The sequence below is a fragment of the Centropristis striata genome, chromosome 17 (genome assembly GCF_030273125.1).
Source record: "Centropristis striata isolate RG_2023a ecotype Rhode Island chromosome 17, C.striata_1.0, whole genome shotgun sequence".
NCBI lineage: Eukaryota > Metazoa > Chordata > Actinopteri > Perciformes > Serranidae > Centropristis > Centropristis striata.
Genome location: NC_081533.1, coordinates 7,197,575 through 7,217,552, shown reverse-complemented (window position 1 = coordinate 7,217,552; position 19,978 = coordinate 7,197,575). Strand labels below are relative to the sequence as shown.

General features: G+C 42.0%; 1 protein-coding gene across 3 annotated transcripts; it reads right to left on the bottom strand.

Moving 5' to 3' along the window:
• Positions 1–210: 210 nt before the first annotated feature.
• Positions 211–19,655, bottom strand: LOC131989594 (uncharacterized). 3 transcript variants are annotated; one of them, XM_059354863.1, is made up of 12 exons: positions 19,456–19,655; positions 16,013–16,292; positions 13,996–14,054; positions 13,374–13,574; positions 11,491–11,559; positions 11,184–11,330; positions 11,071–11,115; positions 7,970–8,047; positions 7,781–7,874; positions 7,053–7,170; positions 4,417–4,555; positions 211–4,267 (listed from the first exon to the last, which is right to left on the bottom strand). In XM_059354863.1, the coding sequence occupies exons 1-12, from the start codon at positions 19,640–19,642 to the stop codon at positions 4,131–4,133; spliced, it is 1,554 nt and encodes a 517-aa protein (XP_059210846.1). In that variant the 5' UTR covers positions 19,643–19,655; the 3' UTR covers positions 211–4,130. The 3 variants fall into 3 exon arrangements, with proteins under 3 accessions (XP_059210846.1, XP_059210847.1, XP_059210848.1); XM_059354864.1 differs by lacking the exon at positions 11,184–11,330; XM_059354865.1 differs by lacking the exon at positions 19,456–19,655 and having other exon boundaries at positions 14,398–16,153.
• Between the last annotated feature and the right edge of the window lie 323 nt (positions 19,656–19,978).

Genomic DNA, 19,978 nt, shown 5'->3' with positions numbered 1-19,978 from the left:
GTTTAATTAGCTCTATATTTTAGACATTTTTTAATCAAAACCAGATAAATGTTTTTTTTTCTTCAAATAAAGAAAATGTTTTCATCATTTCATTTGCTCTAAATTTGAGACTTTAATTACAAAAAAGGAGGGAAAAAAGTTTTTTTTAAATGTGAAACTTTATTTTTTTTATTTTATTACATTCTTTACATAAAAATAAAACCGTTGATATTATCTATGATTATATTTTAATCGTAACAGGGAAAAAAGAGAAAAAAGAAAAGATATACATATATTTATAAATATAGACATACAGTAGTGTTCAAAATAACAGCAGTCCAATGTGACTAACCAGATTAATCCAGGTTTTTAGTATATTTTTATTGGTGCATGGCAAACAAGGTACCAGTAGGTGCAGTAGATTCTCAGAAAATCAACAAGCCAGCATTCGTGATATGCACGCTCTTAAGGCTGTGCAATTGGGCAATTAGTTGAAAAGAGTGTGTTAAATAAGATTTCACTATTGCACTAATTTGGCGGTCCAGTTTAAAATCACTGTCCATTTTAAAACCCAGGTTTGTGACAGTCGACTTTGTATAAGCTGCCAAAGGATGAAAGTCGACAGGCAGGCTTGGAATTTCGTCATTTTAGGGGCAAGGCCATTTGGCTTTCCCGTTGACATTTTATTTAAGGGCAAAAAGGCCACATGACAGGGCACAAAGGCCGTTTGGTTAAATTACACTGGTTTTACCTTTCAGATTAATACCTTAACATTCTCATTCACCAAGAAACATTAATTATGTATTAAAACATTTGTTTTAATTTAAGTAAAACAGTAGTATGGGAGAGAGAGAGAGAGAGAGAGAGAGAAATAGAATGTGTGTGTGTGTGAGAGAGAGAATGTGAGAGATAATGTGATTGAGAGAGAGAGAGAGGCTGAAACAGTGTTAGAGCCTGGCCATAGAAGTGAGAAGGTAGAGACAAATACTGGTAGAGAAAGACAACAGCCAACACTGTGACCTAAACACAGAAGTATCAGAAATACACTTTCTCCTGACACAGTGCAGTGCACAATATATTAAATATATTAGAAAGATCCTTTTTGGAAAATGACAAATGAACCCGTTTTGAAAAGATGGCAAATGCATATATTTTGAAAAGATGGCAAAATGAATCTCCTGCCTGAGTTAATGCCTCCTCCTGCCATAAAAAGGAACCTGCTGAGGTGAAATTTACATCAGCTACATGTCGACCCCTTGTCCCTGAGGTAGGGAGACATTAGCGATATCCCAACTAGCTAGCTATCGCTAGTTTTCATGACGCAAAAATGTAACGTTAACGAGTCGACTTTAAATAGGCTAATACAATGGTAATTACCTATCAATAGTACTTCCTATAATAACGTAAATGTTAAGTCCTGTCAAATACTACCACATAGTTCAGTTACAACATATCAAAACAGCTTGTCCCGCTAGCTTACCTGTGCTGCGCATCAACACATGGCTCATTTGAATATTAAAATGAGCCATGTGTTGATGCGCATGTCTCGACGGAGAGTGGGTCGGGGTTTGACCACTAGGATGGCTGTATAATTCCATAAGCCCTCCTTGCGTCACTAGTTGTGTTTATACTGGAACTTTGACAGGGGCGCAAAGGCCACCTTGGCCATAAATTTAACATTTTTTCACAGGGCATCAAGGCCAAAGTGCGGGGCAACGATGGCCATGGCTGTCTTGGCTGTTGTGAAATTGCCACCCTGTCGACAGGGCAGGATTCGCAGGAGCCACTAGGGCCATACACAATCACCTCTGTTTTCTCCGAACTGAAATTGAGGAAGTTAAGGGCCATCCAGGCTTTCACATCGTCAAGACAGGCCAGCAGGGGTTTGATAGAAAATGTCTCACTTTTCCTTAGGGGGACATAAATCTAGCTGTCGTCAGCGAACAACAATGGAAAGAGACGCCATGTTTTCTAAGGATAGACCCTAGGGGCAGCAAGCAAAGGGAGAAAAGCATAGGTCCTAAAGTTGAACCATGTGGGACCCCATATAAGAGCGGAGCGGTGGAGGATTCACTAGCCCCAAGACCAACACACATAGTCCTGTCCGCTAAGTAGGACCATTACCACTCCAGTGCGCTACCACCAATGCCCACAAGCTGCTGCAGACGTTTTAACAGGATAATGTGATTGACGAAAGGCAGCAGTCAAGTCGAGCAGCACAAGAACAACATGGTTGACATTATCATTTGCCATTAAAATATCATTAAAAACTTTTAAAAGAACAGTCTCCATGCTATGCAATGTTTTAAAACCAAGACTGAAAAACCTCCATGATAATGTGTTCATCAAGGAAAGTTTTTAGTTTTGCATAGACTATTTTCTACAGGATTTTGGAGACAAACAGCAACTTGGAGATGGGCCTGATATTTGCTAAAACAGTGCTGTCAAGGCCAGGCTTCTTCAGCAAGGGTTGTATGATTGCGTGTTTGAGGCTTATGGGGACAACACCAGAGGACAGACTGCTATTTACAATCGTCAGAACCGAGGGCCCTAGAGTAGGGAAAACTTGTGGGGAGGGACCACCTCACGAGGGGAACCTGATGGTTTCATATGGGCCACCACATCCTCTAAAACTGACAGTCGCATGTTTAAATGCGTTGAACATCGCTGGGAAAGGAACAGAGACAGAAGGGTCAAAGGTGAGTGGACGGATGAGAGCTCTTGTGGAAGCAACTTTCTAAATAAAAAAGTGCAGAAAACTATTGCACACATTGATGGATGTTTCCAAACATACAGATTGTGGGACATTCAGGACAGAGTCACTTGTTCTCAACAGTACAAGGGGGTTCTTGTAGTTTTTAGTGACAAAACTCTCATTTGGATTCCTTTACAATGTTTTGATAAGAGCACCAGCAGTCCTTTAAAATCTGAAATTGAATCTGCAGCTCGTCCTTCTTCCACCTGCGTTCGGCTCTGCAACATTCCCATCTGGCTGCACAAGTTTCTGTCATTAAACCAGAGTTCAGCTCTAGCCATAGACTGCCTGGGTTTTAAAGAGCCACAGTCCATTATAGAAAGTCAGGAGGAGTTAAACCAGGAGCAGAACTCCTTCGTATCAGCAGTGGCTGAATCGGGGCGCGCAGAGAAGGCAGCAGAGAAGTTTCCAGCAGTGAGGGGGTTAAAAGCACGACAGAGCCTGACAGGTGAACAACGTTTAGCAGGCACACAGAAAGATGAAGAGATGAACGCTAAATAATGCTGGGCTTACACCAAACGATTTTCACAGTCCCAGACTAAAAACTGAAAATCTTTAGTAAATCTAGGAGTCTTACTGGAGTCACAGCACGCTCCCGTCATCCCGATCGTTAAGTGTAAGGTAGTAATCGGCGCTGTTTCATATCAGTCTTTTCCTAGTCTCGGGTTTGCAAGTCGCAGTGACGTAACACAATCAACAACCAATAGATGAGCAGTTCCAGACCGGCAGTAAAACCACTTCGACAGGAAAAAGTAACATCACAATAATGTTAGTAAACTCAGTCCTAAATACAAATATAGAGATGTAATATATTTACAGCCACAAGCAGGATTTTGGGGGCGCTGTTTCTTAGTAAAGGGAACAGTAAGGAGACCCAGTTAAAATGTATAAATAAATGTATACATAAATAAGTAATAAATAATTGATGATGAATGTGTGATTAACTAAATGAAAGTTGATAGAGCTGATAAGTATAATTATTCAATTAAACAAATTATAATTAAATAGGACATAAATGTATATCATGAATTCTTTTCTACAGTTTCCTTTCCTTTATTCTTCCTTATATCTATTTTTACTGTAAAATAGTCAACTTTGCATGTCAGAAAAACAGAAATCCATTTTCAGCTTTGTGAGGGGGCCTTTTGTGGCGTCTTCTCTTCTTTTTGTTGTTGTTTTTTTTTTCAACACAAACCACTGCACACACAAAAATTGCATGGTAGGTAAAAAATGCTAAAGGAAATCTAGTTGTAGTCTTGTAAATAGTGACCCTGCAAGATTCACAGTCTTTGTAGAGTGAGCAAGAGCCAAGTCTAATGTATGACCATGCTTGTGTGTGGCCAGACACACACTGCTTCAGGTTAAAAAAAAAAAGGGAGCAGGAGGAGGAGTGTTGTTAGAAGTGGTCAGAGAGCCACTGAGCTCTGGCGATGACGTCGTTGGAGAAATCTCTGTGTGGCGTCACCGAGTCCAGCAGGTCAAAGGTCAGAGGAATAACCTTATCCTCACCCGCCACGTAACACGCCAACGCACCTGGACACACACACACACACACACACACACACACACACACACACACACACACACAAAAGCTATTAAAGGGACAGTACACCGGACAATAACACTGATGGTTTAATGGGAGAGATAAAAAGATGTGTGTGTATGTGTGTGTGACCTCTGACCTTTGAGCTTCTGCTCCTGGTCCCAGTCTGGTTTGGTCCTCTTCATGACCTTCATCATCTGGATGAGGAAGGTGGCGCCCTGGTCCACGTGCTCTCTGCTGCATGGCGCCCCCTTCAAGGGGTGGTACCGCCTGTTGATCTGCAGCCAATCAGCACACAGCATCAGCACGCTGAGTCTCCGATCTAAAGTCTCTCCCAGGTCTAAAGTCTTCTCTCAGATCTAAACTCGACACTCTCCACACATGGGCCCTCATTTATCAAACGAGCGTACGTCAGAAAGTGAGCGTAAAGTGGGCGTAAGATGATTTCTACGCAAGCCTCTGCATTTATCAATTTGGACGTGAGCGGAGGGTACGATCAGATCTCAGTCTGCTCTCAGCTCGTGTACGCAAATTTGAGTCAGCGTGAAGTCCAAACGTCTGAGTTGGAGAATTGATCTTAGACTATTGTATCGATGCCTGGAGCTGATAAAACTCTGTGACATAATTTATCATTAAAACATAATCCAAAAATAAATACACCCTGCGATCGTGAAATTCTTTAAACAGAATACCAGCCGAGGATATTAAATGTTGTTGTCTACTGCTGTTTACTGTTATCCAGCTCCTACACCGGAGCGTCAGCGTCTCTTTTACCACCGGTGCTGCCCGAATAGAAACATTTAATTCCATTTTTAATAATAGCAATATTCGGATATTTTATAGATTACTAGAAACAAAATTCCAGGGAAATTTTGTGTGCCACGGGACTACTGCCGGATGATTCTTGTGGTTTAAATCAGCAGTTAAACAGGGACTCTGTCCTGAGTTCACAGACACCTCATAAAAGTCTGTAGGTCAAACTGTTCATTAGTAAGCAAAAGGGGCGTGGCTACTAAAAGGGGCAGGGTAATCAACCACCAGTTAAACAGGGACTCTGTCCTGAGTACACAGACACCTCATACAAGTCTGTAGGACAAACGGTTCACAAGTTAGTAAAATGGGGCGTAGCTACCCAAAGGGGGCGTGGCTTCAATCACCAGTTAAACAGGGACTCTGTCCTGAGTTCACAGACTTCATACAAGTCTGTAGGACAAACGGTTCATTAGTTATGAAAGGGGGCGTGGCTAATCAAAAAGGGCGGGAATTTATGAAATACTGTTATGTAGAACTGGTCAGTGATGAGCCATTATCATGCATGACAAGTTTGAGGCAGATTGGACAATGTATGGTCAAGTTATAAGGTCTCGTGTTTTATGAAAAAATGGGGGGGGGGGGGGCTTTGGTAGCTAAGCAACCACGTGGCCAGGTGGAGTCGACCAATCAGAGCAGAGCAATCAACAGAAACTAACTGTCACTGACAATGCTTTGCTAAAGTGAGCAGCCAGCAGTGGAGAGACTGCAATTTCTGGCCTCGAACAGAAAGCATTTTCGGCAAAATCATAATACCTATCACTGATCCGACTTCACTTTGAACGTCCTGAGTTCTTCCTGAACGTCTACATGTATTTTTTTTTAAGAAAAATGAAAAAATAGCTTTGTTAGAGCGATCTAAAAAAACTGTTGAATCTGATTTCATTCAGAAATCAGAAATGTTTTTAATATGGGACACAATGGGGCAGTTGGTGCGTGTTGGTGGCGATTCTCTGTGTCCTCCGCCCAAACTATAACTCTGACAGCTTTACCAGAGGATTGTGAGTGAGAAGACAAATTTTCCTACATTTCTATGTATAAATTATTTAATAATTAGAGTGGAATTTGCGGCCTGGAGCGCAGTTTTCAAATTTATTTTTTCCGCGCAATACACACATGGCAAAATCGCCCTCCCCATTAGTTTGGAAAAATGGAAATGTTTTCGCACTTCGTGCGAAAACTATATGTGCAATCGCTCTGAAATTTCACAGAACTAGAGTTAAATTCAGGCCGTACAACTTCCTAAATCGGTTCGGAATTTTACGAGCAACGGTTTGCAAATGGTGAGGCCCCAAAGTTTGCGCAATGTGTTCCGGATGGGCCAAAAAGTGCACGTTGTGCGAAAACGTGCACGCCGATAGCTAATAAAAGTCATTCCACACGATTCACAATTAGGGCGCAACTTTTGACGTTTTTTACTTTTCGCAATTTCTCAAAGCTGTGAGACTAGTTACGCGCCAAAGTTTTTACGGAAGAATAATCTACATATAATAGGCCACTCTCCTTCACTGCTTGCAGTCTCGCTGCTAAGCCGTGGCCCTAATTAGGCTTTATATATCACAATGTAATTACTCAAACCTCGCCGGGAGTTTAATGGTCCGCTACTTGCTGACAGCACCACTGATTTCCTTCTTTGTTGGCCGTATTGCACCCTTCGGTGTCGTAAACTCTGAAGGCGAGTCTTCTGAATCGGGTATATATTAGGGCGTGGTATTTAAATTACGCATGTTTCGAGCCGCCACATTTATCAACAGCCGATCATTCTTACGCTGTGGTTGGCAAGATACGATCGTTTGATAAATCACACGTGGACCCTGTCGTAAGACGAAATATACACTCAGATCTGCGCTCGTTTCTACGCTCACTTGATAAATGAGGGCCGTGGACTTTAGATCTAAGTGCGAGTTCAAGCACACATTTTGTGCGAGCACTCAGATGTGAGCAGGAGAAGGAGCTGTGTCTCACCTGCATCAGGCCGAAGCAGTCTCCGTCCACGCGTCCGAAGCCGTCCTCCCTCAGCTCGGCACCGGCCCGGGACTGGCGAGACATGATAGCAGCGAGCAGAGCGGGCGCCACGCCGAGGCTGGGACAGGAAGACACACAGAGGGACAAGAGACACAGTGAGGACAGCTACAGGAGACAGAGACTCAAGACTCAAAACTGCAAAGAGACGAAGAAGAAACATACAAAACCATGATGAGACAGACAGACAGGAGGACAGACGGGACAGACAGACAGACGGGGGGACATGAGGAGAGACAGACAGACAGGAGGACATGAAGACAGACGACAGGAGGACAGACAGACAGGAGGACATGAAGACAGACAGACAGACAGAAAGGGGGACATGAAGACAGACAGATAGATAGGGGGACATGAATACAGACAGACAGACAGACAGACAGAAAGGGGGACATGAAGACAGACAGATAGATAGGGGGACATGAATACAGACAGACAGACAGACAGGGGACATGAGGACAGACAGACAGGAGCACAAGAGGAAAGAGAGGAGGACAGAGAGACAGGCAGACTGGGGGACATGAAGACAGACAGATAGATAGGGGGACATGAATACAGACAGACAGACAGACAGGGGACATGAGGACAGACAGACAGGAGCACAAGAGGAAAGAGAGGAGGACAGAGAGACAGGCAGACTGGGGGACATGAGGACAGATAGGAGGACATACGTCTGTCCCACGCTGTTGATCATGTCTTTGTATCTCAGCAGCAGCTTCAGGTCACTTTCAGCCAGAAGACGAGATGCAGAGACACCACAAGCTCCTACACACACACACACACACACACACACACTCATAAGCTCTGTATGAGATGTGACTTTTCTTGTGAAAACAGGCAGTGAAACACGTAAAAACAACCTTTGCAGATCAACTCGTTGGCTCTCGCCGTCTCCTCAGAAGCTCCTGATGCCCTCACAAGACGGATGTCCCCGAAATCTGGGGATAGAGAGACAGACAGTCAGACAGACAGACAGACAGACAGGTGTCTCAGTTGCTCGTCTGTTGACTCACCTTGGGGCCGTGTTTCATCTGAGGACAGAACAAGGACGTTATTATTGATCACTTTCAAATTATTTTATTCATATTTTTTATTTTGCTACAGAGACGCTTTTTCCCTCTGAGGGTGGCACCGATGAGAACATCCCTAGACCACCAACAAATCCCAGAACACCGACAAACCCCAACAATCAGGAACCAGGCCGGAGGACGGAGAGGAAAGAACCGGGACAGAGGCAGCTGGTCAAATGGCCAAAAGCAAATGAGGTGGCAGTTTGGCAGCCGCTCGACAAGTACCTCTGCGTCATCTTAGAGCACTCATTGCGGGGTCAGGTGGAAACCAAGCTGAACTGCATTGGAGACATCCTGTACGAGGAGTGCAGAGGCATGCAAGACGGTTGCTAGAGGACAAGAGAAGCAGGAAGCTGGATATAACACAATCTGAGCTGGAGAATCACATCACGGAGCAGTAAAGCGACCCAGCGAGGTCAACCCCACGTGGATCACCAGGTTATGTTCCTCGCCCAGCTCCCCCATCCTTCCTGTTCGATGTTGCTCTCCCCAAACTCAGTGAGGTAGCAGAAGTCGTCCGGAAAGCGAGAGCAGCTTCAGCACCAGGTCCCAAGTACAAGTACTGCCCAGGAGTCCTGAAACATCTGTGGAACCTCCTGAGAGTGGCCTGGAAGAACCAAGTCATCCCTTCAGAGTGGCAAAGAGCTGTAACAGTGAAACTACCGTCAGGTCAAAGGCTACCACCAGTGAGAGGCTACATGGATGACATCACCACGATTCTCCAGACAGCGGCATGTACGACAAGACTGCTGAAGAGGATTGACGAGCTTGTGGGGTGGGCGAGGATGAAGATCAAACCCTCAAAATTGCGCAGTCTGTCCCTCAGGAAAGGGGTCAGAAGCGACCATGCCACCTTTGTCGCGGGCGGTGAGGAGATCCCACTGCTGTCAAGTCAACCCATCCGTAGCCAGGGTCGAACGTATACAACAGATCTCTCTGACAGGTAGATGGGGGAAACAGTGAGGAAGCAGCTCGCAGATGGCCTGGCCAGGATCAGTTAGAGCCAGCTCCCTGGCAAGTACAAAGTATGGAGCTATCAGTTTATACTTTAACCTAGGGTGATGTGGCCGCTGAAGATGAGCGAAGTTCCTTCCTCAGTGGTAGACAAGATGAATGGGCTGGCAAACTCATCCATCAGGAAGTGTCTGAGGCTGCCGAGATGCCTGTCAGATGTTGGCCTCTTCGGCAGGAACACACTGCAACTGCCACTGCGATCCATTGGCCTTGGATACAAGCAGGAGAAGGCTCAGACGGTGCTGGAGCTGAGGGAATCCACTGACCAATTGGTGAGAGCAGCTGGCTCCCAGATACGAACAGGGAGGAAGTGGAAAGCCCAGGAAGAGGTCGACATGGCCATCAGCAGGCTGAAGCACCGCGAGGTAGTCGGCAGAGTCCAGGAGGGTCGAGCAGGCCTTGGGAGGAGTGAGACCCCCCTCTTCTGGTCAAAGGCCTCCAAAGAAGAGCGGACAGCCATGGTGGTGGCTGACGTGACAAGGACAGAGCAGGAGCGCCTTTACATCAAAGCGGTGTCTCAAAGCCGGCAAGGAGGCTGGATGTCATGGGGAGGTGTCACAGAAAGGCCCTTGTCATGGTCTGATCTGTGGAAGATCCCCCAAGCCAGGCTCAGCTTCCTGGTCAGATCCACCTATGACACCCTACCCTGTCCCCGAAACCTCCACCAATGGTTCGGAGCAGAAGAGACCTGTCCCCTATGCAGTACCACCAATGCAAGCCTCCAGCATATCCTGTCGGGCTGCAGGACTGCGCTGTTTCAAGGCCGTTACAGGTGGCGACACAATCTAGTGCTGAGGAAGCTGGCAGAGGTGGCAGAGTCATGCAGGCTGGAGGCTAACAGGAGACCTTCTGCTTCAGCGAGACGTCCCATCCCGTTCACAAGAGCTGGAGAGAACATCATCCCCCCTCACCAGAGAGAAACAGCAAGACTCCTCGCACCTGTTAGTGAGTGGTCTATGAGGGTCGACCTGGGGAGACAGCTCCAATTCCCCAGGGAGATTGTACAAACTTCACTCTGGCCAGACCTGGTCATTTGGTCAGAACCAAGCAAGACCCTCCTGTTGGTGGAGCTTACTGTCGCGTGGGAGGAGGGTATTGAGGCTGCCAACGAACGGAAGCGTGCCAAATACGCAGACCTGGCAAAGGAGTGCAGGGAGGCTGGCTGGAAAGCCATCACATGCCCCGTCAAAGCGGGGTGCAGGGGCTTTGACGGGTCCTCAACCGTCCGCTTGTTCCGTGACATGGGATGCACGGGAGCAGGGTGTCAGAAAGCCATTAAAGAACTGGCAGAGGAGGCAGAGAAGGGCAGCTTCTGGCTGTGGCTAAGGAGGAAGCATGGTAGTTCAGGGGGCAGATAACACCTAGGGCATCAGCAGGGGGTGGCTGCCATCCCAAAATCCCTGCCATCGCTCCGCCACCAGGAGATGTACTGGGGTTAAAGGAGCGAAACATCCATGACTGGTGGTCCCCAGCTGATGACCCGTCCATGCCCAGAGAGATGTTCAGGTGTTCACCGTTCATGCACAAACGGCACCGCATCAGGCAGCAATGCTCTGCTGGTAGACCATCAACCTGTATTCTTAAGTAAACATATATGTAAATACAGAGGATACAGATGTCACTGAGATTTTCACAATAAAATTTTAAAAATAATAAAAATACATGAATGAAGAATGAAAATAAACGGCATTTTATTACACCAGGAGAAACAATCGTGAAGAAAAAAAGGCAAAAAAATATGCAACCAAAGATTTAGGATTGCTGAATAAGCCAACAAATAAATAAATACATCCCTTTATTATTTTTTATTAATTATAATTAATTATTTCTTATTTACAAAAACTTTCAGGCTGAAACGTGAAATAAAAGAGACATACCAAGCCGTCCGTCTGCGTCCCGACGAATCAGCCCAAAGAAGAAATCTGTAACAGACAGGAAGTCACATGTCAGCTAATGCTAAGCTAATGCTAAGCTAATGCTAACAGCTGACCTGCGAGGCGCCACAGATATGATCGCAGCTTCCCGATGGTCGTCAGCGGCAACAAGACGAGCACGACGAAGACACACAACAGCAGGAGACAACAGAGAGACACGAAAACACAGACGAGTCGCTCCGAGTCCTCCGAGTCCCAGTCGTCTGAGATCCAAACACGAAAAAGGAGGAGTACATAATACTATTTTAATAATTGTATAATATAATAATAACAATAAAAAGTACAATAATAATAAAATAATAATAATAATAACTATAATAATATAATACCAATAACATTGTTATTAATAATAATAATAATTACCTGAGATATGAACGCTGATGTTGCTGCTGATGTGGGTTCCGGGGATTTCTGCTCTGCAGGTCAGAGTTCCTGCAACAGAAACCACAGAAGAAGAAGAGATTTATTTATTAATATTAATAAATAAGTATATTTAACATTAGTTTTAATAAGCAAATGGAAAATATGATGGTAGATGAATATAAATCTATGTTAAATAATGAATGTCTTCTCATATTATTTTTGGTACATTAATTGTTTTTTATTGCATTATTTATTATTTTTGTAGCTTTTAATAATATAAAAACCCAATTCAATGAATGAATGCATAAATACATTTTAAAATAAATTGCATATAAATACAAAGGTAAAGACAAAATAAATTAAAAATTTAATTTAAAATGTAACTAAATAAATAAATAACATTGAAAATAGGGGCTTGGATAAGTAACGAGAAAATTTCCTCAGGGGAAATTCTGAAAGGGCCACGGGGGCTACTGCCGGTGTGTGTACACTATGATGAGATTCTTCAGAGATTTCAAACAATTAATACTAGTAATGTTATGATACCATATTATGTACAAGGAGCACACCTACAACAAGCATTCCTTTTCAAGTATTTATTTATACAGCAACCTATGCCCTTTAACCTCAAAATGTGTGTGTGTGTGTGTGTGTGTGTGTGTGTGAAACATGTATCTGGAGGAGTGTGCGCGATTATGCCCGCATGTGTGTGTGCGTGCGTGTATCTGTAACTGTAATGACATCAAAGGATCAAAGGCTTTGTGGTCGACCAATCAGAGTAGAGCAATCAACAGAATTAACTGTCTCTGTAGAATGTGACAGCAACCAGAGGTGGACAGACCGGAATTTCTGGCCTCGAACAGAAAGCATTTTTGGCAAAACCATAATACCTATCATTGATCCGACTTCACTTTGAGCGTCTTGAGTTCTTCCTGAACAGCTACATATGCTTTTTGTGAAGAAAAATGAAGAAATAGCTTTGTAAGAGCGATCTGAAAAACTGTTAATTATACTTTTCTACAGAAATCTTCCTGTGTTTTTAATATGGGAGTCAATGAGACTATTGGTGCATGTTGGTGGTGCATCTGTGCGTCCTACGCCCAAAATATAACTCTGAAAGCTTTACTAGAGGATTGTGAGTGAGAAGACAAATTCTCCAACGTTTCTATGTATAAATTATTTCTGTAAAGTGGAATTTGCGGCCTGGAGCGTAGTTTTCAAATGTATTTTTTGACAATTTTTTCTCTCCCTCAACACTCTACACTGAGCGATGATGTCACAGACTGTGACACGAACATTCCATGCAATACACACCCATTATAATCTCAGAATTTCTCCAAAAATGATCATGGTCATTGAACAGGGATCGATAAAAACTATATGACCTATCGAAACGTGGATTAATACACCAATACACAAGATGTGTGTCTACTGTTTAAAGTTTAAATGGAGGTTCTTGGTGAAATTATGCCGGAGAAGTAGACGTTTGAAAATCTCCAATTATTGTTCGTTTTCAGCCGTCCCATTCACTTCAATGCAAAATTTTGAGTGACGTCACGAAAAACTCATATTCCGTAGAGAAAAGTAATAGCACACCAATCCCGATCAAACTGCACGTTCTGATAAAGCGGGACGAAATTGTGTCCGGCAGAGGAAGAAAAAAAAAATCCACAGTGCTAATAGTGGTTACAGCTATTGCTGTTGGGCCAGTGCTCGGTGAGATTGCCCCGTGGCCCTAATTAATGAAAAGTTAAACCCATAAAAAGCAAATTAAATAAATATTAAAGATTTAATTCTATTATTATTCTGGTCTATTTATTGAGTTATCAAACATAATAATCATGTTTTTATGTTTCAACATAATAAATGAGATAATATTAAACCTTTAGCGGCGCTGAGCAGCGCGATGACGTTGTGCAGGTCGTCAGGTCGCTGTGACGACTCGACCCGCGCCGACAGGACCAAACCACCAGAGTCCAGCAGGGACACGCGGGGCTCCAGGGACCAGGGACCCGACTCACACAGGACCAGCAGCTGATTGGATGAAGACCGTCTCACTGAGAGGGACACCTGAGACACCTGAACTACACACACACACACAGACAGAGAGAGAGAGAGAGAGAGAGAGAGAGAAAGAAACACACACACAGACAGAGAGAGGGAGAGAGACACACACACACACATACATATAATTATAATATTATAATTATAAATTATACATTTAAATAATCTTAAATAAATAAGAAATGTAAATAAAATGCTATTTAAAATGTGAATTAATAAATGCTTGAATATCAAGATATATATATATATATATATATATATATATATATATCATAATAAGCATTTTTATTTATCTTTATATTTATTATTTCGGTTAATATTTTTTTTTTTAAATCTATATTTGTTTATTTTATTTAATATAAAAATCACAATATTTACTTTTGTATTTCTTTAAAAAAATATTTCCTCTATTTTCTTTATTTTATAAAAACACTTTGTTACCGACAAGCAGAGAGACGAACAGCTCTTCCTCCACAGGACGTCCCCTCAGGACGATACACCTAAACACACACACACACACACACACACACACAGGATTTATTCTTTCGGGGGCCGTCTCTGTCTCCGAGACCGCCTTGAAGGCGACACAGACAAACGGGGAGAATTAGCTGATGTGTAGGGAAACAGTCAGTGGATCTGGAGGCGTCTGAACTGTCCTCATTGTCTCTCTCCGGGGCTGTCTGATGCCAAGAGGGCAGGGAATCCCCTCTGTTCAGGGCCAGCCTGTCTCTCTGCAGTGCCCACACCAGGGCCCTCATTTATCAAAGCTTTCATACTGAAAGTAGCTTTCATACTGAAAGATGGCATACTCCCAAAACTAGAAAAGTATGTATGCAAACTCACCTCCACATGTATCAAACTGTTCCTACACCGGGTTCTGCGCACCTTTTCTTTGATACATCCCAACCAGCGTAGAACTCAGAGCACATGCACGGGCGACCAACCACGTCCGGCTCCTCCCACAAATCAATACGCAGATGACAAATGACTATAAATCACCGGCATGCCTGCTGATTATTTAAAAACAAATCAAACGTGCTGCCACTGCTGGACGTGGTGATCTCTGAGGTGGAGGCAGGAAAATGAGCTTTTCGGTGCATCAGCTCTGGGATCAGTGTCACTGTGGCTGTTAACACACAACACCCCTCCTTCACACACAACACCCCTCCTCAGCTCCCTTCATTGGCTACCGGTGGCTGCGCGGATACGCTTCAAGACTCTAGCTCTGGCGTACTCCGCTGCTAATGGTTCAGGTCCTACTTACATCCAGGACTTTGTCTGCAGCGTTAACATCTCCATGTTTAACCAAAGAGAAGCAATCGGCGATCAGGACTTTGACACAGTCATTAACCCATTTAAGCCGGGAAAGCATTACCGCATTTCTACCATTAAAACCAAAATTTGGTACATAAAAAAAGTGTAAATAGCAACATATATAGACTTAAGAAAATATACAATCTTAAAAAACATACAGTCTTCAACATTCTATTATTGCACAAGTAAGCAGCAGTACACAGGTTAAATCTAAAATATGATAACAGATTAAAAAAAGTCATCTATCCCCTCATATTTAGAATGGGTTATTGCGGGTGGAAAATGGCATTTTCCTCCATTGTCCGAGAGCTATGAACTGTAAATACAAAGCCAGTTGTGTGTAGTTTGAGTTTAGACATGAAACACATTTTAAATAGAGCATGAAAGACAGTTCTTTCCACCAAACAAAAGTTTGCAGTGCCACCGCACATTCTCACGCCACCTCGAATGGTCGGAGCGGTCCACACATTATCACGGCAAGTTCACTTTTCATACATGTGGTGTGTGCGGGATAAACAGTGTACGCAATGTTTTTGTGCGAACGCAGCATTGATACATGAGGCCCTTGGTATCCGGACTTGAAGTCCTTTCCCCTGGCTTTTACATCAAAGTTCCTCTTCTGCCTTATGCCTGCTTTCTGCCGAGCCGACTCTTTCTGGAGCCTCCTTGCATATTCTGGTGCTGGCGGAACAGCTGGTGTGTCCGGTGGTCTGCCAAACGCCATCTCCTGCACAGCTGACCTGTAGGCCGTGAACACGAGCGGTATGTCCCAATTACGCTGGTGTTCTGCAGGTTCTTAGGTTCTGTTGAACGTTCCACAAGTCTGTCACTCTGGGGATGCAAGAGTGTAGTAATGGTCTTGTGCATGCCAAGACGCTCGCACATCACACTGAACAATGGTGACTCAAAATGTCTTCCCTAGTCTCTGTGGATGGTCTTCGGGGCCTGGGACCTTGCAAACATGCCCTCGACCGGGGCATTCACCACGGTCTCTGCCTCTTCAGCTGGTAATGCATACACCTCTGACCTGTCCCTGAACATATCATAAACTGCTAGCACATGAATAAACACATCAACCTCCAGAACATGTCACCATGACTGAACATGACACCAACATGACCCCAGGCTGCTGTACTATCACCACCTGTATGTTCCGCTGTCTCTCCGCTCGACGTGGAGCAGCTGCAGCGCTCCGTCCGGCAGCGCCGCCGTCCTGCCGCTGAACTCCGCCTCCTGTTCCCTCTGCAGCTCCTCTCCGTCCCGCAGGACGAGGACGGTGCGCGGGGATGGGCCGTCCACCCGGGTCCATTCCACCGCCGAGACGGCCAGCGCCCCATCCCATGCCGAGACGCCGCACGGCAGGACGACGTCTCTGCCGGCTACTGCAGAGACTCGGACAGGTGAGCCTCTCTGCAGAGGGTTACCTGGAGGTCAGAGACAGAAGTTTCATTTTATTTGTGATTTTTTTATATTCGCAAATAATTACTATTTTACAAAATGGCCAGAGGTGTATGCAGTAGCTGCTGAAGAGTTCTTTTTTTACTTTTACACACACACACACACACACACACACACACACACACACAGAATATAAAGACAAATATTTAAAAAAAAATCATAAACATTTAATTTATTTTACATTTACAGTAGTGTTCAAAATAATAGCAGTCCAATGTGACTGACCAGATTAATCCAGGTTTTTAGTATATTTTTTATTGCTACATGGCAAACAAGGTACCAGTAGGTGCTGTAGATTCTCAGAAAACCAACAAGACCCAGCATTCGTGATATGCACGCTCTTAAGGCTGTGCAATTGGGCAATTAGTTAAAAGGAGGGTGTTCAAAAAAATAGCAGTGTCTGCCGTTGACTTTACTAACACAAAACTATTTTGTACAAACTTTTTTTTTCTAGGATTTAGCAATCCTGTGAATGACTAAACTAATATTTAGTTGTATGACCACAGTTTTTTATAACTGCTTCACATCTGTGTGACATGGAGTCAACCAACTTGTAGCACCTTTCAGCTGTTATTCCACTCCAAGATTCTTTAACAACATTCCACAATTCATTTACATTTCTTGGTTTTCATCTAAATTATTCATAGCTCAATGTGGTACATCAATAGGGAAACTGTATCCATTTATCCAACTAGGTCAAGACTCAAAGGCAACTTGTATCACCCTTTCCCTAATCTCTCCCTTTTTTCAGAAATTCTTTGTCTCTGTGGTTTTACTTTCAGTTTTCTACACCAAATAACAAATCAGAGATCAAAAAGCAGATATTGTGGCTAAACTCCAATATTTACATAGATAAAAAAAACCTGTATATTGGCAATCATTTTTAGATAATGACATATTATTTGTAAATTATTTATTGAATGATAAAGGAGAATTCCTGAACTATGAATCCTTTACTTCAAAATATAGAGACTTTTGTCCAAAACTTCAGTACCTGCAGTTGATTTCAGTAATCCCTCTGGCTTTGAAAACAACACTATTTGGTTCAAATACAAACCTAGGTGTCTGCCGCCCGGCTATCAAAAACTATACATGGTTGGGACATAGAAAAGTTAATCTTGACATCATGTACAATTTCTTTTAAAGATTACTGGAAAAATATATTTGATACGCAGCTTCCATGGTTGGATATCATTAAGAATTTGTACAAATCATCCTATTCAACCCATTTATGAGCTTTTCAAATTAAAATTTTTCTACAAGATTCTACCACAAAAAAAAGGTTAAAAATTTGGTATTGTCCAGATGTGGCTCTATTTTGGCGCAAGGTGACAGTTTGGCTGTCTGAACAAGGACATTATCACCAATCAATATAATTTGGGGTTTGCAAGAAGAACAAAATATGTTGCTAAACACCATTGTGCTTCTGGGGTTTTTTTAATTTCAAAGAAGAAAAATATATTAAATTGGAACCATTCATTATGTTCCTAAAACATCATTATTTATTGACCTAGTTTATGATAAAAAATAAAAGAAAGCCACAATCATATGGTTTGCAAAAAATAGCTATTATAAAAGATTGGGATAAAGATCAGTAATTGTTTCTTTATTTTAATTTTAATGTTTTATACATAAGTTCCTATTGTTACCATATATTTTCCTATTTTTCTGTTCTGGCTGTCATGGAGTTAATAGTTTAAATAGGAAATGGCTGAATTATACATTCAAGATATGTATGCCTTTTTATGTTTGTCTTTTCTTTGTGGGGGTGATTTGGGGGTGCAGGTTTCTTACTCCGTGGAGAAGACCCCTCTCCATCTGGGTGGGTGTGTAGATGGACGTGCGTGAGTTGTTGCAGGCCTCCTCAACTTGCTCTTCCCACATCTTTTTTTTCTCTTTTTTTTCTGATTATCCTTAGTACTCTTGTTTACTTGTATGTCTTGTATGTAAATGTGTTTCAAAAATAAATAAATATCAAGAGAAATAAATAATACGATTTTTTATTTATCTTTACATTTATTTATTACGGTTATTATTTCTGTATTAATTTTATAAAAAAAACTTTATTTATTTATTTTTGTATTTTTAAATTATTAAAAATGTTTCCTCTATTTTCTTTTTTTTATTCTTATGAAGACCAAAACATTTTGTTTTACATTTATATTTCAATTTTCTTCCTTAGTTATTTACAATAATATAAAGTCCCCTAAATTTTTCTTTTATTGTTTTTTATTTATTTTTCATTAATTTATTGCATTTTAACTTGTCGTTTTTTTATGAATATTTATTTTAAAATGTATTTCTTTATTTTCTGCATTTAATCATTCATTTTTTAACTTATTTTCTACTGTGTATTATTCGTACTTTTACTGCAGTAGATGATAATTTAAATTACAGAGCAGTTTGACTTTTGAAACAATTTCACTTTCTGAACAGCCGCCAACAGGTGGCGCTTTGTCCCTGTTCACCGAACTCCATTAGGAAATCCATTAATTTAATTCTTACATTTTCTCAGGAAAATTAAACTTGATGGTAGAACATAAAACTTTAACTTGACCACATATAATACAATAATCTTATTAATACGGGATAGAAATTGTCCACAGTGTCACTCCATTTTTATTAAAAATCATCTTAGAACAGTATTGACTTAACTGATCTTTACATGCCTGCCGAAAAGTAACGACACCAAAAAAAAAAAAACTTTGAACTTGATCATATTTTATAAAAAAAACTTTTTACTAATCCGGGGTAAAAATGATCCACATTGACGCCCTAATTTAATAATAAAAATAAATAAATAAACAATAACTCAAACTGTAAAACTGTGCCGCATGAATTATTGCTGAACTCCGTTAGCAAAGTGGTCATTTTAACGTTTACATGCTTACCGTAAAGTTACATGAATGGTAAAACAGGAATTTAAAACCTGATCACATATATTTCATCCTACCGACTAATTCGGCATTGGAATTATCCTCAGTGACACTCTAATTTATTAAAAATCATCCCTTTTCCCTGCTCAGTGCGGGAATAACGAGGCTAACACGTCAGTCAGCCGAGTCACTCCAAACTGCATCATATTTAACAGTTTCTCTTTCCGTTGGTTTTAGATTTAAAATGACTGACCTGCGGCCGGAGGGACGGAGCTGCCGAGGAGGAGGAGGAAGAAGAAGAAGAACGCAGAGTTACTCTTCATGTTGACGAATAAACAATATTTTATACTGTCTTTGATAAACACGGAGCAGAAACTATTTATGATGTTAGGAGACAGTTGACTGAGGCACCTGAACGCACCAGACGAGCTTCTGGGCATGCGCCGAACTGACCCCGTGACGTTGGTTGGGATTTTTTTTACCTTTTTTGAACTGATGACGCATTAAAAGCAATTATTTTATGCAAAAAAAGACTTGAAAATGAATATTATCATATATATATATATATATATATGACAAGGATCAAAAACAGATACGATACTCAAGATACAGTTCAGTTTCTATTCCTGCTTCTTTATACCTGATGTTCATGTGTAAAGTTCTTGTTTTCCTCCAAAATGGATTCATTTGGAATTCTTAAACCTGAGCCGCCTTTTTCTTCATCACACAGTTTTCAAATTTATTTTTTGACAATGTTTTCTCTCCCTCTACACTCT